Genomic DNA, 23,847 nt, shown 5'->3' with positions numbered 1-23,847 from the left:
GGGAGGCCCTGACAGAGAGGGAGAGAGGGAGGGAGGGGTAGAGAGAGACTCTGGCTGGGAGAGAGGAAAAGACTCAGAGAGAGAGAGAGACTGAGAGGGAAAGAAACAGACGGAGACAGGAAGGGGGAGAGAAATACATGAAGGAGAGGAAAGAAGAATCAGAGCCTCATAGAGATCAAGATGGAAATACAAAGAGATCAGAGAGGCATAGGGAAAAACATAGACAGAGGAACAAAGATGGGGGTGGGGGAGCAGAGATGGAAATGGAGAGAGAGAGAGAGAGAGAAAGAGAGAGAGAGGGAAACTGATAGAGGAGCCCAGAGAGAAGTGTGAGGATGAGGGATTTTTGAGAGATTTTCAGTGCTTATGGGCCAGAATGGGATCTGGACATAAGGGGAGGTGGACAGAACCTGGATCCCCTCATAGAGGCCCTCAGGGCAAGGGGACACTCCTGTGTCCTCCTCAAGTATGGAAGGGCCAAGCCTCCAGGCAGAACTAGCTCCTTTGTGGTCCCTTCCTGGGTTTGTATCACGTCCTAGGATGCATCCCCAGCATGGAGATGGGTACACAGGAGGCTTGGAGGGCTTTTGCTGATGGTTTTTGGACTCAAAGCCTTGTCACAGAGTCCACCTCTTGGGGGCTCTGCTGAGCTGGGACAATGTGGAAGCTGATGCTTGAGCATGGATTCCTACTAGGAGTTGTGGTACCCAGGCCACAGCATGCCCTCTATGGCTTCACTGTCCATAGGTTATAAGCCAGGGGGAAGATATGCAACACCTCTGCCCATCCCAGAGGGCAAATGGACTCCTGACTCCTGAGGAGGAAGCCTTAATTCCCAATGGAATAGAGGCATTTTAGACAATGGGACAGGTAGGGAGTTGTCTCAGCAGAGACAGAGGAGAAAGGGCTCCACACCTTGAGACTGGAGATGGGGGTTCAAGTCCTGGCTCCACTGCTAACCTACTCACTCATTCATTCACAAACACCTACCACTGGCCAAGCTCATCAGACATGACTCAGGCTGTGCCTTGCCTTGCAGAAACACCCAGGCAAGGGGGGGGGGACTTGCCATGTGACAGAGGAAATTAAAGGGTCTGTGGTGCCCAGAGGGAGCCCCTGACCCAGTGAGGGGTTGGCAAGCATTTCCAGAAGAGAGGATATCAGCTGGATGTTTAAAGGCAAGGAAGGGACCCCAGGAAAAGGGGTATATTCCAGGCTAAAGGAGCTATATTTAACCCTCACCAGTAACCCCACCCCTCTGAGCTGTAGGAGGAGTAACCCCTGCCGCAAACACCAAGCTCCAGGCAGAAAAACCCATGAGGCTGAGTGGAAACCTGACCCTGCTAAAGGGCATGGGGGTGCACAGTGGTGAGGGGTGGGCAGGAATGACTGAGCTTGTGCAGGAGGCCTCTCCAGGCTGAGTGCTAGAGAAAGCATTGTCCATAGCTTAGGAAGTGTTAGGAAAGAAAATGTGAGGGAGAATGCTTTACACTGTGGCCCCAGAAGGTAGAATTTTAGATCTCTGAAAGCTCTGGGCAAACTGTTTCCTCAGCCTGACCCATCCTTGGGACCTCACTGCTCCATGCCTGCAGGCTGGGAAGGCATTCTGCAGGCTCAGAAAGCCAAGGCCCTGGACCATGTCCAGTTGTGGCCTCTCACAGCACCCCTTCATGCCCTGAGGAGACTGGCAGTAAGAAGCTGAGTTAGAGGAGTTCAAAGGAGGGTGCCTCCTGGACGTGGAGGGGAGCAGGTGCACTGAGGCCTCACATAGCCCTCAGCATCTTTCTGCTCTCCAGCTCTGGAGATGATGGTGGAGGCCTCATCCTCAAAAATCTACTGGGATTACGCTCAAGCAAGTCAGGTGTGTGTGTCAGGGGTGTCTTCTTTACATCCCACTGCCACACCAGCCTCCCCAGTTGCCCTGGAAATAAGGATTCTGTAGGAATGAGGTGCAAGATCCAAGACTATGGGTACTCCAGAACTTAGAGCCAGGCAGGTGGAAGTTCGAATCCCAGCTCTGCCATGTGCCCTGGGCAGTTATTTCACTTCTTGGAACTTCAATTTTATTTTCTCATCTGAAAGACGGGGTAACAAATTCCAAGCTCAAAGCTGTGAGGTCTGGGGAATGTAAAGTTTCCAGTAAAGAGTGAGCTTCCGCCTCCCCTCCCCTAAAGAGGCTGAATTGACAGGGCGAGGGAGTAGCAGTCTTGAATGCTGTGGTAGGGGTTCCTGCAGGACAGTGCCAGGAGGCACCAAAAACGGAGAAGGCCTGAGACTGTCTAGGCCTCCTCTTCCCTCTTCCACCTCGAATTGGCCTGCAAAACCAGCCAGTGCAGGAACCCAAGGCCCTGTGGGATTACAGCGAAGCCCCGCCCCACCGCAGGCCCCGCCCCTGGTCACTCTCCAGGGTGCTGCTCCGTGCGTGCCACGTTCACAGGCCCTGGCCTGCAGCCCCGCTACCGGTCAGCAGACACCGTTTGTTTTTGCTAGCTGGGGAGCTGGAGGGAGGCCGAAGGAAGTAGTATGTTCCCGGGAGGCGCATGGCAGCCCAAGGCGATGGGAGGATGCGGCCTCAGGGATCCGGCCTCCACCCTGAGCCCACCACCTCGCGTGGACTGCAGGCTCCACAGGTTCCAGCATGCTGAGGGCGGCTTCTTCTCAGAGTCCTCCCCTGCCACTTCCCGCATGGCTGTATCCCTCCCAGCTTCCAGATGGCCCTTTGTCTCACTCACTGGTTCACCCTATCTTCGCTCCTTCAATAAGGGTGCTCCTCACTGGCGCACCAGACCCTCTCTCCCCTCATTCTCCACCCCTCCACCCTCACGGACCATGGAGCCCTCCGCCAACACACCTACTCCGAGTGCCCCCTGAGGGCCAGCCCTCTCTCTGGAGCTCCAGATGTCCAGTACAGACTGCCTCCTGAACACATCCTCCGGGAACATCCCATAGGCCCCTCACACTCAAATATTCAACATCCAATACATCTTTTGTCTCTACCAAAGCATCAGCAAACGTCTACTCTCCGTCTGAAAACTTAAAAGTTGCTTTGTTTCTTCCCTCTCTTTCACTTCCTGTGTCAAATTTGTCACGAAAGCCTGTCAATTCTCCCTCTGTAATTCCTCAGATCTATCCACTCCCTCCTTGCCCTGAGCCCCAGCTTATTCCTCCTTCCTTGACCATTCTCCAGTCCCCACCCCAACTCAATTCCTCAATTCCCCCTCTACCCAGCACCTAGCACTGACTTCCTGAGACATCTAGCTGGTCATGTAACTCCTCTTTACGACCTTTGCATGGCTCCCCCGTGCCACTGGGATAAAGGCCAAGCTTCTCAGCCTGGTGTTTGAGGTCTCTCATGATTGACCCTGACTGACCCCTCCATTCTCTGCTCGAGGTGGAGCAAGATCTAGCCCCTAAGCACATGCCAGTCCTTTCCTCCTCCTTGATTTGGTATAGTCTGTTTCCTTTCCTAGGCTGACTTCCTTCTCTTCCTTTTCTCTGCCCATCCCAAATCCTGGCCCAGCTTTCCTGGGCCAGTTCAGCCCACACCTGTCCTGACCCACAGAAGACAGGGTTGGCAGGAGGGGTTACTGGATTCTGGGTGGAGCAGGCCTGTCTGTCTCTCCACTCCCTGACTTGCCATCTGTCCCACCACCTCACTCCCTGCTCAAGTTTATCTCCTTTCTCCTACTGAATCACACCTTCCTCAAGTACAGACCAAAGTCCTATTCACCTCAGCCCTAGGCCTTAGCCTTTGGGTAGCCTCACCAGGTACAAGTGAGAAATGTTGATGGAGGAAAGTAGGAGGAAGACACAGTTGAGTGTGGAAATGAGATGGTGCACTTCAGAGCTCAGTCCAGGGTCACTTTGGAGCAGCCCTCAACAAGAGGCTGCAAGTGGATGCTGGGACACAGGTGGTGCGGGGTGGGGGGGCTCTCACTGACCTGCTCTGTGGGAATTCACCTCCCCTCCAGGGGAAGACTGAGGCTGTGGAGTGTGAAACAGTCCTCAGCTCTCCAAGGGAAGGCCAGTAATTGGCAGAACATGGATTTCATGGAGGGTTGGCCTGAAAACCCCTAGGTGACTCCCTCTGGCTGGGGGCCAGGATGTCCACATCTGGGTCTTGGCAACAAGAGCCCAGGAGGCGGGTGGCAGGTACATGTGAGGGAACCATCTCACAGTGCTTCTCCACCTCCTCCTCGACCAGAAGCTGCTACCTATGGCTCTAAGGACAAAGGCTAGAAACCATGTCCCTGGCAAGGGCCTGGCATAGTTTCCTGCATTTCCACACCAAACACAGACCCCTATCACACCATAGGTGACAAAGCCTTTGCTGACAAAGGAACAAAAAGCCACCACAACCTCCAGAATGGCTTCTTCACCATCTCAGGAAGGTGCCTTTGGGGATGCAGAATGGAGGGCTGAGGCATTGTGGGCCTGCCTCGGGCTCCAGGATCAGTCAGAGCTGCCCCCTGGGGTAAGGGGTGATCTCAGGTCGGGGCAGTGAGTTCCCCATTCCTGCTGGGCAGGGGGATGAAGGGGTGGAACAGATGGCAAGTTCAGGGAGAGGAGAGGAAGCCCCTCAGCTCAGAATTCTACCTTTCTGCCTATACTGCCCCATGGATTGCCAGGGAGGGTAGTGCTTAACTGGCCCAGGGAAGATGGGCAGATTTAGGGTGGGCAGAGAGCAGGAAGAGGGAATTCAGCTCAGGATGGGGCTGGACCAGACACTTGGAAGTGCCTTCTGCCTGAGGTTGAGGTCATCTCCAGGGATATGAATCAGGTAGCACAAGATGCTAGAGCCAGTAGAGTCCAATCCCTCGCTGTACAGAGGGGGAAACAGGTGAGAGAAGGCAGAAACACACCCAGGTCACACAGTGAGTAGAGGGCAGGGCTGGGCCTAGGACCAAGGACTCCTGGTCACTGCCCCACTGGACTACCTCCTCCTCTTTGTAATCTTCCACCTCCCCTCTTCCTCCTCACATCCTCCAGCTGAACAGAGGGCTGGGAAGGAAGTCTGTGGCTACAGCCTACAACCCTGGGAAGGGATGCCAGGCTGAACGTGTAATTTCAGCAGGGATAGGTCAGAACAGAAGTAACCCTGTGGCTTCATACTCTGGGAAAGGTTTTACTCTCCGTAGGGCCCTGGCCCAGATCCCTCACCTCCACTACCCTCCAATCCAATACATCAGGATCCTCCTTGCCAGGAGGCCCTGAGCCACCCACTCAGCCCTAATCTACCTCTTCCCCCTCAACTCCCTGTACCTGAAGGAGGGGGGCCAGGAGGGGGTGTGACTCAGTGGGATAAAGGCAGCTGCTATATTTGAATGATTACATAAACCAGGAGGGAAGCAGCTACAACGTGACTCAATCAAGGTCGGGAGGAGAGAAGTTGAATCTGGGCCCAGGAGGCAGGGTCTCCTTCCATCCTGAGGCTCCAACCTGCATTTAGACATGACCATAACAGGACCTGGGGATTGCGAGCTAGTTCCTGCATCACAGGACTGCAGGGGAGATTTTCGCTGGGGCTAACCATGCTAGGAGGGCTCTGTTCCCTCTCCATCGCCTTAGAAAAATGGCTTCTAGAAACCCTAAGGCCAGACCTAGACTAAGCCCCAGATCTTCCCCATGAACTCTCTCCAGAAGGAAAGACACAACTGAAAACACAGTTTGTCACTGATTTAGAAAAGAAGGCTTGCTGGGGAGGGCACTGGCCATGAAGCCTTGGCTCACCTGCACCAGCTTGAGAGGACCTGTGTTCCTGTCCCAGCTTCATCACTTACTAGTCACCTGACATTGGCAAGTCTATGCCTCAGTTTCTTCACCAATAAGAAGAGAACAAAAAGCATCTTTTTCATAGGGATTGTTACAATTAAATGAAATGACACATGCAAAGTCTTAGTCCAGTAGGTGGCAGATGCTTCATAATGGCTTCTCAGCATAAACTGTTACTGCCAGCACTAAGGACTGGCTAGAGTCCTCCCAGGTGGCTGGATTCCAGGTAGGACAGATCCCTCCCCCTCAGTGATCGCTAACCTGGGTGGCAGGTGGGAGACCAGAAAAAAGAATGGAGGTCTGCGAGTTAGGAGTTTGAATAGACATGCTGTGTACCTCTGGGCAAGCCCCTGCCCTCTCTGGCCCTCAGTCTATAAATGAGCCCTTCGGGTCCCCAGCTCTCAAGTTCATGTTTGAGAAAAGATTTTCCCTGCACTGGGATTAGTGACTTGTGGCACTGGAAGCTGTGGCACAAATAAGGCTGCTCAGGATGGGGGTAGGGGTGGTACAAGCTGGAGGCGGGTGTGGCAGCTAGCACTGGGCACCAACCAGCACAAGGCCCACCTCCTCTGGGCCTCTTGGCAGCTCCTCCTAGAGGGCACTGCCGCCCCCCCCCAGGAAGACTGCCCACCTGGGCTGTGTTGCTATGACGCTGGTCTCCATGGTGCTAGGCACAGAGCCCTCCCCTCATCCAGGAGGAGGGAATGGAAATGACAGGAACTGAGGCTCAGGCCCCACCTCTGGCCTGTGAGGTTCCTATCCTAACCCCTCAGGAGGGAGGGCAGGGAGGAAGGGCAGTTTCCACCTCAGATGGTCAAAAAGAGTGGCACAGAGAGGACTCAGAGTGATTGAGGTGGAGAGAGATACAGGAGTGCAGAGAAGTGGCAGAGAGGGGAAGGGTGGGGGGGAGGTGGCAGAGAGGGGAAGGGTGGGGGGGAGGTGCCAGAGGGGGAAGGGTGGGGTGGGGGGTGAGGAATGCACTGTAGTCATGGAGGGGGAAGTGCCTTTCAGGCTGACAAGGGGTGGGAGGCACCATCCAGCCCATCTCTTTGGTCTCAGTGTTTTGAGGTGGGTGGTGGTGGGAGGACAGAGTGGAGGAGGAGCAGGAGGGATGGGGGCAATTTTCCTAGAGAGCTGTGTGCGGGGGAGTTCACACATGTGCCGTGTGTGTGTGTGTGTGTGTGTGTGTGTGTGTGTGTGTGTGTGTGTGTGTCTCTGTGTGTATGTAAGTTCAGGCTGAGGTGTGCAGGCACGTGTGTACAGGGATGAGTGTGCATGTGGCACGTGTGCGCCTGTGCCACTGTGTCTCCAGGGTGATAAATACAGCAGTAGGAGCTGTAACCAGGGCAGAGAAAGTGTGGAAATTTCCACAAGCTGAAAGTAGCATGGGAGTGGGGACATGCTAGGGCTGAACCAGCTTGGGCTGAACTCTGTCCTGATAGCTTTTCCCAGGGCCAGCTGGATACAAGTGACCGGGGCACACACACATACCCCCAGTGCACACAGTACAGTAGGATGGAAGAGCAATCCGGAAGAACTTCCTGAAGGAGGCACCACTTTAGAAGAGAGGTTGGGAGTCATGCCACCTGTACTTATGCGTATGTAAGAGAGACAGATATTCCTTAGGATCAAGATCTGGGCACTTAGGTTACAGAGCTGGCTAAGGGAATTAGCAACTATTCCTTTTTGTGATGGGGGAAGACCCCAAGGAGTCCATTTGACTAGGATGGGTCATATTTAAGAGGCAGGGGACAGAGGCAAAGACCCCAACACCAGAAGCACGGGGGTCAGGCCCCAGAGGGCTCGGGGTGCACTAAGCTCCAACCGCAACAGGCTGCTCACTGCAGGGCCACAGCACCTTGTTCGTGCCATTCCCTCTCTTGAGGTGTCTCTGCCTCAACTCCACCTGCAGAAACACTGCTTGTCCTTCTAGGCTCACCTCTTCCAGGGAGTCTTCCTAATCAATCCCTCCACCGGAAGGGTTCCTCCTTTCCACACCGCTCACAGATCTGCTCTGGCTCAGTGTTCAGCAAAGCCCTGCACACAGTAGGTGTTCATGAAATGCTTGCTGAATAAAAATATACTGGGCCTGGAAAGGACTCTGGTTACCATGACATCTCCCCAGACATATTTGGGGAGGAGGGACAGTGCTAGGTACTTCACACTTATTAGCTCCTCTCATTTGTAGGTACTATTAATATCTCTGAAATACAGAAGAGAACACAGAGGATTAGAGACCTCAGGAACTCAGTCAGAGCTACAGTTTGTAGATGGGAGTGTCGGCATCTGACCCGTTAGCATCCATTCCCGTACTTTTCCAAAACAACCAGCTGTGGGCAGGGGGCTTGGGAGCCACGAGAACATGGGGCCAGAAGAGAAGGTCTCAGCTCCAGGACAGCCCTCCAATCCCCGGGCTCAGGGGGAAGTGGGGAGGAGGCAGGGCCCATCTTCCCCTCCACTGTCGCACTGATTTTCTCTGGAGCCCAGGGGTCTCATGAGGCCCAGAGGCCCTCGATGGCTGGGTGGCTGGTAAATGCTTTGCAGGGTGAGCAAGGTGAGCAAGAAAGAGGGGGAAGAGAGACAGACATTCCATCCCACCTCTCAACTCCCACTCCCATCCCTTAACTCCCACCCCCTACCTCCCACCCCCCTTCCCTCCCTCTCTGCTCAGCCTCTTCTCTATCCACAATGCCTTCGCCCTTGGGCTCTGACTTGCCATAGCCTTCTCTCCCAAGGCTCCCTGTGGTCCCCATGCCATTAAGCCCAGACTTGGGTTGACCCTTGAAGCCCTGTCCTCCTCCCTCCAAATTCCAACCTGCCCTCACCTCAGCCTCCACCCATCTGCAACTGGCAAGGCTTCCAGTCTTCAAGACCAACTCAGGGGAACCTCCTCCTTTAAGAAGTCCCCTCCCTCTTCAAGAACTGCTCTCTACCACTCATCAGGTCTGGCTCCAGGCTCCTCCCATATCCCCCAACCCAACCTAAAACAGTATGTGAACAAGCCACCCAGGGTCCCAAGAGGCCCCATTTCTAGTGATAAACACCAGCAGAGCCTCCTGCCCTATTCCACCCAACACTGTTATCACTGCCATAATTCTAAGGTCGAGGCACTGAAGGCTCCTGTTGGGATGTCATCCCTGATCCCAATGAAAAGCACTTTAAGCTATCATTAACTCCTGATAGTTCAGATCCCCTTCCCCAGGGGACAAATGGGGCCACTTATAAGAGGAGACGGCAGAGTTGGAATCAGGAAGGGAGTGGTGGAAGGAGAAAGTGGGGCAGTGGAAATGAATCTCAACCCTGATTCAGGACAGCTATGTTACCTTGGGCAAATCACTTCCCTTCTCTGGGCCTAACTCTCTTCCTCTACCAGGAGGAGACAGCGCATAGAGTACACAGGCACTCATACACAATGGGTGCTGAGTAAAAGGTCTTCCCTCTGTCTTCTGGGCTTCTAGAGCCCCGGGAATCCAAAGCACATCCTGCACTCTGCTGCCTTCCAGAATATAAGTAGCCTTGGGGTCAAAGGCAGGGCCAGGTTCTACCCTACACTTCAACAGAGCAAGGCCTGGGCCAGGATGGCCACAACGGGGCCCTCCAGCACCTGTTCTGGGATCAGCAATGTTGAGTTGTCTGTGGCTGCCTCCTGGTGGCCAAATGCAGTCACTGCATTCAGTCCCTGAGCTGAGGCAAGTGACATTTGGCAGCTTAATCAGGGAGTGCCTTCAGTCTCACCCACCCTCTCTCTGGGCCTCAGGGCTAGCTGGTTAGTCCAAGGTCAGATCCAGGGAAGAAATCCAGCCCCTGAGCACTTGGACAATGGTCTTGTCCTGGCTGCAGGTGGAATAGTCAACCTGGCCTGGAGTAGCCCACCTAGGGCAGGACAACAGTGGGAGACTCAAACGGCTTAAGTCTCAGCCTGTGAAACCAGCCAGAGAACTCATTCCAGTCTGGCATCTACCCCCCCTTCCTCAGAGACAGGAACAAGGAATCTGGAGTCCAGACCCTCAAGACCCCCATCTGAATCCAGGCCTTCCCACGGAGCTGAATCACAAAGTCAGAAGTCATGGGACCTACCCCTCATCCCTTTTTGCCCAGCTACACTGGCTGAGGCTGAGGCTGGGAGGTCAGCCTATCTGTCCGTCGGGCCCCTGGAGAGAGGCTGGTAATGAGGCTCTAGGCAGAGGCGGGAACGTTGTGTCTGGCACCTTCCCAGGGAGTCCCAAATCCATCTCTGAACAGCTCGTTATCCACCCCCACTCGCCAGGGCCTTGTCTTCTTGGAGCAAATGGCCAGGCAGTACACAGAGGGGGCAGTCCAAGGCCCACTTCTGGAGGGGTGTGCACAGGAGCCAAGGGTAACCTGAGGCCCTTCTTCCTAATTTAATTTAGTAAAGCTCCTGTAACTCTGTGATCTTGTGTCCTCAGAGGGGCTGATGACAGGCTACCCTGAGTCACTCACAGGCCACATACCCAGGCCCCGGTTCAGAATCAGACTGTAGCAGGGAGAGGGGCTCGGTCCATCTGGGGTCTGTCCTGGCCAGAGTCAGGACCAATCCCCAGCCTGGCTGCACAGGAATACAATGCGGATGGTGTGGAGCCAGGCCGGGGCTCTGCCTGTAGTGAGGGAGGGTGTCTGGAGAGAGCAGGGCCAGGTCCCCAGCTTCAGGACACTAAGCACTCACCTCTGGGCCTCCTGACCTGCTGTCCCCACTTACCCTGGGACACCTGAAACCCCCAACCAATCACAGACTTCAGCACCAGAGGATAAAATATACAGATATATTTATATTATCAAAAGGTCCCCAAAGTGGGGAAGGGGCACCAGCCAGCCTGGACCCTCCCAGTAAGCCCAGACAATAAGGTGGGATGAAGTCCCCCAAGTCCAGTTCTCAGTCCTGTAGAAACTTGCCCAAGAACTCCCTCTCCCTACCAGCCAAGTGTTCCTTTAGCGCATCCACTTTTTGCTGCTCTGGAGTTTGTGGCAAGGGGGTTGGCTCCCTTCCAGCGGGGGCCCCGGGGCCTTGAGCCTCTGAAAGGATGGCAATCCTCCAGAGTTCTGGCCTGATGCCCATCTCTCCAACCCCTCACACACCGGGTGGGTGACCCTGTTGGGGAGCAGGCCAGGAGGACTGAGCACCTGGATGGAACAGGCAAGGGATTCCTCCTCTGACAGACCCTGCTGCCTGCCCGCCATGTCCCAGCCAGGGAACCCCACGCTGCAGTCAGGATGTGGGGTGTGCGGCTTCCTCATGTGCCCCCTCTGGCTCACACCAGGCACGCAGGGCATGAGGGTGTCTGCAGGGAAAGGCTTCGTGGCGGCAGAGTCCCACCTGCACTCAGACGTTTCGGAGGAGCTGTGGGAAGGCACATAAGCCAAGAGTCCATAAGCACTTTGTGAAGGCTCACAAGGGCCAGGCAGAGTGGGGGTTCCCGTGAACTAGGTGAACCAAAGGGAGGCAGGACTCCCACCAAGGATGGAAGACGGGACAGAGGGCACTCAGGAGAAGCAGAGGTGAGTCAGGTGGAAGGGGGGCTCCAGTCAGGTCCCCAGCCCCTGCCCACAGGGATGGCGAGCCACTCACAGAAACAGGGTCCGCAGAAAAGGCAGCCACACTCCGGCGCATCTCATTCTCACTGCCACGCAGGGGAATCAGCGATATGCTGCCCAGCCGGACCTCAGGCGCCGCCCGGGACACGCGTGAGGGCTCCGAGGGCCACACGAGGCCGTTGTGCTGGGGAGCAGGGGAGAGGAAGGGCGCTAGGGCCTGGGCTCGGCTTCTGCTGGCCCAGGCACTCAGCTCGGGATCCACCCACACGTCCCAAAAAATGCCTCCAGCAATGATCTGAGGTGACACCCTCAGCTTTGATCCCAGCTGATATGAGAAGCAGCTGTTAGAAGAACATGACTGTATCCCGCAAAACCCAGCCAATTATGTTACTCAACAACTCTCATTTCCAGGTTCACAAACAAGCTGCTCTAAGAATGCAGCGGCCAGAAAACAGTTCTAGAGGAACATATATGCCTCCTTTCACCAGGAACCAGGGAAACTACAGAATCCACTGTTTCCCTTTAGACCTTAACTACCAGGAAGCTCAGGGCTAAAAGAACTCAGCCCAGGACCCTGGTACAGTGTTGTCTCCCTTCTCCCTAAACAATTCTGAGCTCTCATTTAAAAACTTCTGCTTTAAGGCCAACCCACCTGGCTGGCCCCGCTCTGGCTCCAAGTCCTCCCCTGTCTGTTCCCACCTGGCCCACTGTAGCAGCCACCTCACTGGCCTCCTCACCTCCAGGCTCAGCCCTTCAGCCCACCCTTCCCTGCACACCGTAGCCAGAACAAACCCTCTGAGACTCAACCCTGCACACCACTCTTGCTTATAACTCTCCCTTCAAACTGCCAGTTAGGTCAAGTTCAGCTTCCCTGGCATGGTCTTCCAGACTCTTTGTTCCAACTTCCTTTGTACTGCCAATTTCTAGCATGCCTGGCTTCTCCCTTTACACCTTCTCAGACAATCCTGCCACACCTGTGCACAAACTGTTGCCTCCGCCTAGAAGCCATCTTGCCCCCGCCTTTCTTTGTGAGTGCTCCCTCATCCCCAAAGATTCAGCTTCCAAGACACCCTCTCCCTGCTGCCTTCCCCATCCTACCCACCACCTCCATAGAGTAGGGTCTCTGACTTCCCTCTGCACAGCACTGGGCTCTAACAGGCCCCCTCTGGGTCTGTTTTCCTTTCCACGTGGGCAGTGAGTACCCAAGGGCAGCGTTCTGCACCTTCTGTCTCTAGCATAACTGGCTCTCAGCTGGACCAGAGCAGGTACCAGGAAGGGTTTACGAGTGAATGAACAAACAAATGATTTAAAAGCTATTCAAAATCTTGACGCAATTGGTGGCCTGAGCAGTGAAGAAGCAAACTCTCCATAAAAGAAGCCTCCTGGGAAACCCCTGCCACAATACCCCAAGTCTGGTACCTGCACAAAGAGGAAGGTGGCGAACCACTCCCGGAGCTCCATTTGCGTCTCACAGCACAGGTACCTGAAGGGTGGGGCACAGGTCTGGACACCACCAAAGCCCCGCTAAGCATGGACACCCTGCCAGCCCCCACAACCAGGGTCTCAGGGGGCAGGGCACAGATCTGGACAGTGAGGGGATCCAATCAAGGGGGATGTGCTACCATCTCTCCTCGGCCTGGGGCCCTTGCTCACCACTGCTGCTTCTCATGTTTCTCTGTCTCGTGCACCACTGTGAAGCCCCAGCTGCAGAGAAGGGGCAGGTGGGGTTACTTGACAGTCTGCAGAGGCCTCACAGCCCACGTGCCCAGGATAGAGCTTAGAAGCCTGGGCCAGAGCCTGGGGCAGAGTTCAGGGCCTGCTGTTGGCACAGCACATCCCAGCTGCTGCCTCTTCCTCTCACAGCCCCTGCCAGCCTCCCAGGCCCTTGGCTCCCCCATCCCTCAGCCCTATCCCACCCCAGGCCTGTCCTAGTTCCCCAGAGACAAGGAGGCACAGCCAGGGGGTGAGAAGAGAAACTCAGAAACCCAAGTCTAGTGACTGCAATTGAAACAGTGGCTACGCATCACTCTCCAACTTTAAGAACACAAAACCATGCTTTGAAACAGGTGTATCATTATTTTCCCCACTCTACAGGTATGGGACACAAGGCATGGAAAGGGCCCAGAGTTAGTCAGTAACTAACTGGCCTTCAGTCCAGGCCAGTGGTTCTCAAATGTGAGCAAGCATCAGAGTTCCTTAGATGGCTTGTGAAGGCAGACTCTGGTCCCACCCCCAGAATCCAGGATTTAGCCAGTCTGGGATGGTACCTGAGAAGCTGGGTTTCTAAAGTGTTTCCAGCTGATGCTAATGCTGCTGGCCTGGGCAGCCACACTTTCAGAACCACTGAACCTACCCGTGTCAAGTTCACAGCCCTCAGCTGTGCCTCCCCCATCGGTTCTGAGCCCTGCAAACCCCAGCCAAGGACCCATCTCTCTAGCCTCAGCTCACCAGGTGGGCGGCCGGAGTTTCTTCTTCACTCCCAGGTAGACTTTGAGACTTCTGATGGGCCACTCCTTCTCAGGCCGGTGACTCTGGGTTGCGGAGGACAAAGGGAGCAGGCACTTCAGTCAGTCAGGGTGGGTGCTGGGGCCGATCTTCCAACTGGGTGCCTCCCTGCCCCCTCTCCATCCCAGCCCAGGGGACCTCCTCCAGGAAGCCTTTGTGACAAAGCCCTCCCTGCTCACAATTCAGCCCGACAGAGCCCCCAGGCCTCTCTCCCTAAAGCAGCATCAGACAGTCAACCCTCAGTCCCCGAGGCAGCCAGGCATCCAGAGCAGTGATTCCCAGTTCCTCCCTGCTGCCCTGCAAATTGAGAACTGACTCGCAGCATTGGCTGAACCAGATTGTCTGTGGAGGAAGAAGTCTGCCAATCGCACATCACCCTCTGGCACCAAACTGAATGAGTGTGCGCGAGCTAGGAGCTGTGGCTGTCTGTCTGTCTCAAGTTATTTATTCCTCACCCCTCCCTGCCCCACAGAGGCTCCAGGATTGACTGTGTGAACAGAAGGCTTGTGAGGTGAGCAGTCACTGGCTCTTTGGTTCCACAAAAGGAAGGCTAATGACTCAAGCTGAAGCAGGATGGCTGTTTGGTAGACCACAGGAAGAACTTCCCAATGGCCTAGGTCAGGTAGCTAAAGACCAATGTACTGGGGAGGGGCACCAGATCACTGACATGCTCACCTCTGGCCCCCACCTCTGCATTTGGGTCTGGGCTAGGAAGGAACAGGCTGGCTCCAAGGCAGGAGGATGGGAGCAAAGACCCCCAGGGAAGAGGCTGGTTGGAGGTCAAGCTAATGATCCTTCCTCCTGCTCTGCGAGCCACCTGCTCAAAGCCCTGCCCACACCAGGCACCCCTGCTGGCAGCAGGGGTACCAGGGTGGATGGCAGGGGAAAGGGACTCACTTACAACCAAAACTGGGGGTCAAAGATTGAGCCACCTCTACCCTGTTTCCCACCATTGCTCCCACCACCCCCAGGCATGGCTTCTCAGCAGGAACAAAAAGGGGACTAGGGAATGGCCAGGGAGGTGGAGAGTTTGGGGAATTGGTGAACCTCCTTGTGAAGTCACAAAAGGATGGGCTGCCTAGGGATCAGTGGAATTTCAGTGCTGTTACCAGGGGTGTGGTGTAAGAGGGGCTTACTAAGAAACTTCACCCTGCTTTCACCCCATCCTCCCTAATGACCAAGCCCCTGATGGGGGAGCCCCACGTCTCCTGCACAGAGCACCTGACCTGATGATGGCCACGCGCCCAAGGGGGCCAGGAACAAGCTGGGCTGCAGGCAGGGAGGAAACTGGGCAGTAGTAAGGAAAATTAGGCTGTGGACATGGGAGAAACAAGGTTGGGGAGAATACAATAAAGAAGAAACCTACATGTAAGCAGGGAAGACACAAGGCTGAGAACACTGAAGAAATCAGACTGCAGGTTGGAAGAAACCAGGCAGCAGGAATGGAAAGACTGAGACAGAGGTCATAAAGGAAATTAGGTAGCAGGCATGGAAAACATCCAGCTCTGGGCATGATAGAAGGAAGGAGGTGGGGTAAACTGGGCTGCACGTACAGGAGGATCAGGCTGAGGGAATGAAAAGCAGGCTGCAGGTTTGGAAGACATCAGGCTGTGAGTGTGAGGGGAAGAGAACGAGAAGCAAGGAGTAACGTGAACCACACGTGGACACAGCCGGCCCATGGGAGTGATAGGTATGGTGGTTGCAGTCAGGGTGTGGAAAGGACTGCTGCAGCTCCTTGAGAATCTGAGAAGACAACCCTCAGGCCTCTGCTTCCTCGGGCAGGCACCAGTGTGCGTGGTGTCTGCATGCGTGGCAGGTGTATGATGTGAGCATGGCTGAGATAGGAAGGCTAAAGGGGATTTGGGCGGGTAAGGGGATTTGGGGGAGGTCAATGTAATCTTCATTTCTGATCAAACAGATCACATCTGCAGCCATCTCTTAGTATTAGGTCACCGGCAGAGAATGAAGTTCACCCCTTGATACTCAAAGACCTCTGCTTGAACCAAGATCTTTCTAGAATGTGCCTTTCCCAGGTGTCTCAGAGTCTTAACAACGGGGTACCCCTAGGAAGAGGCTTGGGTGTTCACATATCCTGAACTGGAACTGCCAGGGATTGTCCCAATTTCAAATCTTCTGTCCCGTTGCCCCATAAATCAGCAAGTGCCAGAATCACCAACACCTCAGTAGCCAAAACACATGTTCTTGGGGCTGCGGTGAGACCAGGTGCCTGCAGCCACTGGGGCGAGCACCACTTAGCACCGCACTGATCAGGAGTCCTGGACTCCTCCTACACTTCAGGGAATGAAGAGCTTGAGCTTTGAGGCAAACAAATTAGGGCTGGAATCCCAGTCTACCACCAAGAGATGGCCTTGGGCAAGTCACTAGAAGCCTGCTTTCTCCCCCATGAAAAGGGGACAATACTCCTTCCCCACAGGACAGCAGTGAGATTACACATCCCAGTATGTGAAAGGCTGGGCACCAAGCCTGGCTCAATAAACATTGCCCTGTTTCCTTTTTCTAGCTCTCCTGCCTTCTCTCCTCCATGTAAAGGGATCAGGTGCTTTTCCAGGTGCCTCAGCCATCCTCCCTCCTCTCTGCCCACACTGATGGTCTTTTTCTACTCCAAGACCCCCTAGAAGGAGGGGGCCAGGGACATAACATCCCAGAACCAACGGGGCTGACTGGAGGGGTGGACAGGCCCAGAAGTAAGGATGTGATCACAGAAGGAGGCAAAGGAGAGAAGAGGAGGCATTCCCCACAAGGGTCAGCAGGAGCCCAGGCTGCATTAATAGAGGTATAATGTGCAGAGAGGGACGTGAGGATCCTACTCTGCTCTGCCTCCTCCATGCCAGCCAAACCTGTCCAGATGTCCTCAGGAGATGCAAGGGGCAGAAAGGGCTGCAGACACTGATGGGGGCAGCTGTGGGAGCTCAGGTTGGACCCCTGGGCTTGGAAACATGTTTCTGCTACCTGCCTCTGCACAGCGTCTATACTCTGTGGCCCCCAAGACACATGGGACCCATAGGGGTATTATGGGAGGCAGATCTCAGCTGAACCTGAGCAAGGGCTTTCTCCCAGGCAAAAGTGTCATTTTAGGGATAGGGCAGCCCCAAGGGAGGAAAGGATGAGCTCCCCTCTCCCAGGGCTGTACAAGCAAAGGCTGGCAACCAGCTAGGGAGGCTGAGAAGGAACTCCTACCACAGGTGGGGGATATGCCACAAGTCTCTGTCATCCTGCTCCTGCATTTCAGGATAAGGGCAGTAGCAAGGACCACTCTAATAGCCCTGGAATTCTCTCCAGGGTTGGAAAGGGGGTGGCTCCAGAGGTGACAGGAGATGAAGATCAGAGCTCTAACCCAAACCTAAGGGCCTCCATTAGCTGGCTTCCATACTGAGTCCTTTGGAAAATTCTAGAGCATAGCACTGATGGGCGAATCTTACCTTGGAGGAAGGACTCTGGGGCAGGGCTGGGGATGAACAGCAGGAGCCTAGGCTATGAGCCCCAGAGTGGAGGCCAGTGCTAATGGCAAGAGGGCAGGAAACCATGCCTGGAGACGGCCAGGAGCTCTGGCTGTGTCCCCGTGCTCCCACCAGGCTCGCCTGGCCCCCAGGTGGTGTAAGGCAGCTGGCATTTGGCCCATAGCTACTCACGGTCTCAGGGGCCCCGCTCCATGGCCTCTGGCTCTGTTTGATAGAGGATCAGGGTTATGGAAGAAGGAGGCCCAGCTCTAGAGCTAGGACAGTGTGTGTGGTGGTGCATGGTGGGCTGTGGCAAGTATGTGCAAAAGATGTTGGGGTGGCAGGGGCAGTGCTAGGATGGAGATGGAGTCTGGTCTGGGAGGACACCAAACATGTGGACAGAGTGGGCATGGAGAGGGCCGGGAGAGGGTATGGTCTGTGAAGTGACAAGGCACACATGGGCCACAACTTGGAGCTGTCACCATGTAGCATGTCCTTGTGGGTGCCATGACCAGGCACAGGTGAGACAGCACACACCTGATGTGATGGCATCCAGGTACCAGGGCCTAGTGGGGCTCCAGGGCACAGCAGAGTGACCACCCAGAGCCACAGCAGGAGGGTCTCTGAGAGTCTACAGCTCTCCCCCACCGCTGTACCATCCCAAGACCCCGAGATGGGGATGCTCCCATCATTGGCTCCAGGGAACGTCTGTGTGTGGGTGCCTGAGCACACTCGGTTACAGGTGCCCATGGCAGAGCAGGACCCAGCAGGATCACGTACCCGGACCTCCTTGTACAGCCGCAGGCAGCTGCTGTTGAGGATGAAGTAGCGATCGTGGAAGCCACCTGAGGGCAGGCCCAGGCCCAGGAGGCTGCGGTCCTCTCGGAACTTCATCATGCCATGCTTGGTTTCGCCCACATGGCTGGCTGGGGTTGGGGGGGGAGTGGGCACAGGCTGCATCAATCCTCTGCCAGCAGACACCCAGGGCAGGATCCCAGAATGAAAGAAACTGCCCCATTTTTCCCCAGCCTCCAAAGAGGGCTGCACGCCTGGCACTGCTCCTACCTGGCGCCACCAGGTCCCACCCTGACTCTGGGTAGCAGGACCCACCACCAGGGCTACCACCTACCCAGGTACAGCAGCATGGCCTCCATGGACTGTTGCTTCTTCACCACCAGGTAGCTGTCTGTGCCCAGCCCATGCAGGATGGGCAGCACCTTCTCCATAAAGTGCAGGGGGCGCTCTGGGGAGAGGTCAGACCCGCTGTCACAAGGGCCACATGGCCTGATAGCACTGAAGGCTGGCCCATGGACACACATCACCTGTGTCCAACGGCATGGTCCACTCCCTCCGCCTCTGAGCACAACACATCACCGCCATGACCACCTCTCATACCCGAGCTTCAGGCCGACATACCTGGCTGGGACCAAACCTGCTCCAACCCAACGCATCCAAAACCAAGCCAGTGCTCTTCCCTGTGTGTCCTCATCAGGGAAAACAGCACCACCCACCAGGCCTCTCAAGCCAGAAACAAACCCTCCTCCCTCTCAGCCCCCATGTGTTGAATCTCTCTGCTTCTGTCCTTTTCCTTGCAGCCACTCTGGCCCATGAGACACCTTCTCCTTGGACCAATACTGTGGCCTCTGAAGTGGTCTCTGCCATGTGTGGAGACCACTTCACCCCCTCTCCCCATGTCTCTCCACCCAGCAGCAAGCAGCAATCTTTTCGCACTCCCAACCACTAATGCTTCAATGACCTTGAATTGTTATCAGGCCCTGAGGGCTGCCTCTGCCTCTATCTCCAGCCCCACCCTGTGCCACAACCACTCACTGTCCTCCTCTCAGGCTCCCTGGAAGGATGGTGTCCCTGGCCACCACAGGGCCTCTGCCCATGCTGTTCCCACTGCCTGGAAGTACTTTCTCCCTCTTCACCAAGTAACCCCTACTCTTCCTTCACCTCCTAGCCCAGGGACTCCAAAGCCAGAGACCCTGTTATAAGCTCTGGTGGCACTGTGGCCCTTTCCGTCACAGCAGTTAACACAGCTGGAGTTGTACATTTATCGGTGTGATCATGGGATTAGCATCTCTATTCCAGATCAGACTTACCCCTGTGAGGGCAGGGAAGGTGTCTGGCTCCCCAGCCCAGTGCCTGGCACTCAACAAATGGTAGTAAAACACCCTCATCCTCCACTGCCACTGAGACTGCCCTTCACCCTAAAATGACTTTATCACCCCCATTCACCACCATGGCCTTTTCACAACACCATCACAACCACCCTTATATATACTGCCCCCCCACCCCACTCCTTGTGCATGGTCATTGCCACCAACGCTGTCACCCACAATCCCATTACCAAATTCAGCATCACCATCCTTGCAAGCTACACCATTCTCACTCCCCACTGAGAAAGCATCATCATAGCCAACACCATCTACTCCTTCACAGTCCGTCCCATCAGCCATATTATAGCTGTCACCTGAACCCCCATCAGCACACTGTCACCACCACCACTGAGATCACAGCATGACAACATTTGCATTCTAAAACCCCCTTTACTACCACTGTTGCCACACTGCAGGGCAGGGGAGGACAGACTGGGGCTGCAGCCCAGACAAGGACAGGCTGCCCCATTTCCTGCACCTATCCTAGTGCACACCCACCTGCCTCCTCTCTCTCGTTGACCTCGAAGCACGTCCAATAGTCCTTCTCCCTGATGCCCACATTCCTGCGATCTAAGATCTCCAGGGTAAGCTCCTCAGCTGTCATGGATGCCGGGATCTGCAGTGAGCGAGGAGGAGCAGGACATCAGCCTACCCCAACCCTGGCCCTTGCTGTGTGATCTCGGGGCCTAGCCCATCCCTCTCAGGGTCCTCTGGAGTCCTGGGATAAAGGAGGGTGTCTCTGAGTGGTCCTGATGAGCTGGGTTGGGAGGAGGGGAAGAGACAGGTCCTGGCACTAGCCAGCTACAGGTCCCAAACTAGGGCTCCCTTTGGGACGGAAGCCCTGCTCCTCTGGTCATCTAAGCCTGTGCCTGGCCCCTTGGCTTCTAGGTCCCCAACTCTCACCTTGATATGCTGCTCCATCTCTGCCTTCTTCTCCTCCAGGTACACCGTGCAGATGAAGTCACCGGCGTGCTGTGAGGAGATAGGGCTCAGCTGGAGGCCTGGGAGCGGGTGCAGGAGGCTGGCTTGAGCCCCTCACCCCAGGCCTTGTCCTTTACCTGGGTCCCACTGGCAGTGCCTGCCACACGCATCTTCACAATGGCAGTGATCTCCTCCCGCTGCTTCCTCAGCTCCTCCTCATCCACCTGGGAAAGTGGGGAGGGACAGGGACAGACAGTCACTGCTGCCCAGGAGGCTCAGTCCTACCCCCACCACCCACTGGCTGGGGACGCACACTAAACACCACTACATAGTGGTTGATGAGGTCTTCCACCACACGGCCAGCCTTGTAGTCCTGCCCATCTGTCTGGAAGAGCGTGGGCCCAAACACAATAGCCAGGTTGTGCGTGTTCATCTGGTTTGTGTCTGAGAAGCACTGGACACTGGACAGAGAAGGATGGAAGCCTTGAGTGAAGAGTCCAGCCCAGAACTTCCCTGCCTCACCTTCCCTATTCCTGATAGATCCATGAATGGCCCTTGGAGTGAGGCCAAGGAAAGTCCCAGTCAGAGCGGACCACTAGTTAAGGAAAAGAGGATACAGTCTTTCTGGCCATGTCTTGGGTCCTGGAAAGCAGTAGGGCTGGGAAGCTGAGATCTGGCCTCTAGCTGAAACCTCCTCTACTCTCCTACCCAGCACAAAGTAAGCTGGGAGACAAAGTGTCCAAGACCAGGGCACGTCGTAAGTCAACACTCAGTTCCGAGGCCTACCTGGTTCCCAGGGGAGTGCAATCAGCCAGGTTGGGAGTAGAAGAGTCTTTTCCACCCTCCCCCCGCATCACTCCTCACCAGTACAGGTGGCTGATAAGGGCCTTCACTGTGGCCCGGTTGACTGGAGGCAGACGTGCCAGGAGCTCTCTGTACCTGGAGACCTTCTCCTCTTCATCCTCAATCTCTGGGTCGGGAGAGACAGATCAGGTCAGGAACCCCTCTGCAATCACCCACCCTGTCCTACTCCTCTGGCTGCTCTGCCTCTCATCCTAGGTGACAGCACTCCCTTGTCCCCCTCCAAGTCAAATCAGGCCAGGCACACAGCAACGATTAGGAATTCTCCACCTCCAAGGGATCCTGGCTCTGTATAGAGTGACAATAGGAATGAGAGGAAAGGAGGGAGGGGGACTGGAGTCCACCACTGGGGTATGCCTAGTCCAAGTGCATGAGGGGGAGGGGAGAGAAAACTGAGATCAGAATGGACAAGTCAGCAGCCCTGGCCTGGGTCTCAGTCTAGACACTGGCTGCAGGGCCCACCTGAGGCCTCCAGCCAGGCTAGGCGCTGGACTCGGGTGAAAAGCCCATCAGGCAGGTCTCGCAGGAAGCGCTTGAGTGCCGAGGAGACATCGTCCACGTGCTGCTCGCCTTCCTTGAGGCGCACAGAGCGAGCGTCCTGCCTCAGGCTCTCCAGCAGCCGCTGTGTCTTCGATGTCTGCCCACACTTGCGGTAGATGCCCTCAGAGGTCAGGCCTGGAGAGGGGTGGGGCTGAGCTAGGGGCGGGGCCAAACATGAGGCGGGGAGGGTATTGGTCCTGGGGTGTGCCTCACAGCTACTTTCAGAGGGATCTGGGGAAGGCGAGGCTTGGCCTCTGGGGTAGGTGAAAGTCTCTTTGGCGGGGCGGGGCCTGTGCCACGGGGGCGGGGCTCACCGCACTGGGTGATGTAGTCCACACAGCGGTACACAATCACCGGGATATCCGAGTCTCCAAGCTGCTGCTCCGACAGTGTGTCTCCTGAGCTAGCCGCCGCTTTCTGGATGGCTCCCAGCCAGCCCGTGAAGTCCAGACGCCGTTCCCCCTGGATGTACAGCGTCCTGGGCCGGGGATAGTCAGTCACTTGGGGGCTTAACCCTACTCAACCCCTCCCAGGCCTGTCTGCCTACCACAGGCTTCTCAGAGCCCCTTAAGGAGGCCAGGGCTCACCTCCTTCGCTCCACCAGCACCAGCACCTGGTTCTCGCTGTCTCCTTGGACGGCTGTGGAGGGGCCAGTCAAAGTGAGGCCCAGGCCTTGTTCATGGTCCCCAACCTGCTCCCTCCTGAGGCCCTCTGGGCCCACACACCCCGGGGACCCACCCACCAACACGTTGGGTGGCTGAGATGCACCCCAAGGGCAGGAGAGGACATGAGAGGGCAGGTTGATTCCTTCTGGCTAGGGAGAGGTTAGGGGCCTGGGAGCCCAGGATAGTGTGCCCTGGAGGTTGGGTGCCCAGGTTCAGGTCCACGCACAAAGCTCCTGCAGTTTCCGAAGTTGCAGTGGCTCCTCGCAGGGCCCCTCTGGGAAGACAGCGTGGAGCTCAGAGCCGGTGAGGGAGAACCAGCCCTCCTGGGCCCGCTGCAGGCTCAGGCCAGCTTTGTAGGGTAGGCGCCCAAGCCTCTCAAAATCCCGTGCCAGCAGATCCTCAGCCAGGGGAGGCACAAACGCCTGGTGGGGAGGCCAGGGAAAAGGGAGGCAGCCGGGGAAACTGCATCAGCCAACAGCCCTGCCCTCCCAGGACACCCTAGGATCTTGGCTTATAGGCATGTGCTCATTTCCCACCCAGCTGCTGCCTCCCTCTCCCCAAGGCCAGAGCCCAGCACAGTGAACAAACTTGAGTTTCATGTCCCACTTCATACCTACTCAGATTTGCCCTCCTCAAGAATACCTTCCCAGACACCATTAGGGATGCCCCTTCCCTGGAGCCCCTGGCATCCTTGCCCTCTGCTGTAGTACCAATTACACTTTTTTTGCTGTCTGGACCCCATCTGTCTCTCTACCAGCATGGGAGCCTCTGAAAAGTCAGGACTAAGACTGGTTCGTCTGGGTCACCAGGGCTCTGAGGGCTGACCATCAGGAGACCCACAGATGGCTGATCAATACAAGAGAGTAAGAGTCACAGGCTCTCACAGCACAGAGGACCCCAGAGGGCACCTGGCTCTAGTCTCCAGGGCATAGCCTCCCTGCCTCCTTCTGGGACAAGGATCTCACTCCCCCTGGAGGTAGCACTGTCCATCCTAGGATGGTTCTGACTGTCATTGATTATTTAACACTTGTTGAACACCTAAGCTTAGAGTGCAAGGCTTATGGCCCTTCTTCCACATAGTTGAGACAGGTCTCCTGACCTCTCCCCCAGGGGTACTGCAGATTATATCGGGCCCTTGGCCTGAGAAGCCTGCTCGTGTCTGCTGCCCTCCATCCAGCCCCTGCTCCATGAGGTGGGAGAGCTGAGATACAGGGGATGGGCCAGGAGGTCCTACCGTGGGCTCTGTCAGACTCCCCCCACACCCACCTGCTAACCCAGGCCCACCTTAGCAATGCACTTGACCCACTCACGAGCCAGCTCTGCGCTCTCCAGCCCAAACAGGTACAGCCGCTCTCCCTCCGTGTATACCTCAAAGGTGTGCTCAAAACTGTAGATACACAGGCCAGGATTTAG

The 23,847-nt window shown here is 55.9% G+C and overlaps 1 protein-coding gene and 1 long non-coding RNA gene across 10 annotated transcripts in view; one reads left to right on the top strand and one right to left on the bottom strand.

The window, feature by feature from the left end:
- Positions 1-10,539: 10,539 nt before the first annotated feature.
- Positions 10,540-23,847, bottom strand: part of ARAP1 (ArfGAP with RhoGAP domain, ankyrin repeat and PH domain 1) — a 61,675-nt gene continuing 48,367 nt past the window's right edge. For 6 of the 9 annotated variants that reach the window (XM_072969259.1, XM_072969262.1, XM_072969263.1 and 3 more), the window contains 18 exons: positions 23,719-23,821; positions 22,661-22,856; positions 22,357-22,408; positions 22,084-22,247; positions 21,692-21,904; positions 21,233-21,338; positions 20,682-20,829; positions 20,506-20,592; positions 20,351-20,419; positions 19,946-20,063; positions 18,415-18,528; positions 18,066-18,211; positions 17,478-17,510; positions 13,771-13,853; positions 12,976-13,026; positions 12,742-12,805; positions 11,357-11,506; positions 10,540-11,128 (listed from right to left, as the gene is read on the bottom strand). In XM_072969259.1, coding sequence (XP_072825360.1) covers positions 11,111-11,128; positions 11,357-11,506; positions 12,742-12,805; positions 12,976-13,026; positions 13,771-13,853; positions 17,478-17,510; positions 18,066-18,211; positions 18,415-18,528; positions 19,946-20,063; positions 20,351-20,419; positions 20,506-20,592; positions 20,682-20,829; positions 21,233-21,338; positions 21,692-21,904; positions 22,084-22,247; positions 22,357-22,408; positions 22,661-22,856; positions 23,719-23,821 — 1,915 coding nt within the window. In that variant the 3' untranslated portion in view covers positions 10,540-11,110. The remainder of the gene's footprint in view (positions 11,129-11,356; positions 11,507-12,741; positions 12,806-12,975; positions 13,027-13,770; positions 13,854-17,477; positions 17,511-18,065; positions 18,212-18,414; positions 18,529-19,945; positions 20,064-20,350; positions 20,420-20,505; positions 20,593-20,681; positions 20,830-21,232; positions 21,339-21,691; positions 21,905-22,083; positions 22,248-22,356; positions 22,409-22,660; positions 22,857-23,718; positions 23,822-23,847) is intronic. The other 3 variants (XM_072969261.1, XM_015238477.3, XM_072969264.1) reach the window with 2 other exon arrangements.
- LOC140698690 (uncharacterized) lies at positions 14,602-16,343 on the top strand. Its single transcript, XR_012076520.1, has 2 exons — positions 14,602-15,517; positions 15,746-16,343. It is a non-coding gene; the product is annotated as an uncharacterized lncRNA (long non-coding RNA).

The sequence above is a fragment of the Vicugna pacos genome, chromosome 10 (genome assembly GCF_048564905.1).
Source record: "Vicugna pacos chromosome 10, VicPac4, whole genome shotgun sequence".
Taxonomy (NCBI): domain Eukaryota; kingdom Metazoa; phylum Chordata; class Mammalia; order Artiodactyla; family Camelidae; genus Vicugna; species Vicugna pacos.
Note: the sequence above shows the minus strand (reverse complement) of the source record. Positions and strands in the feature narration are given on the sequence as shown.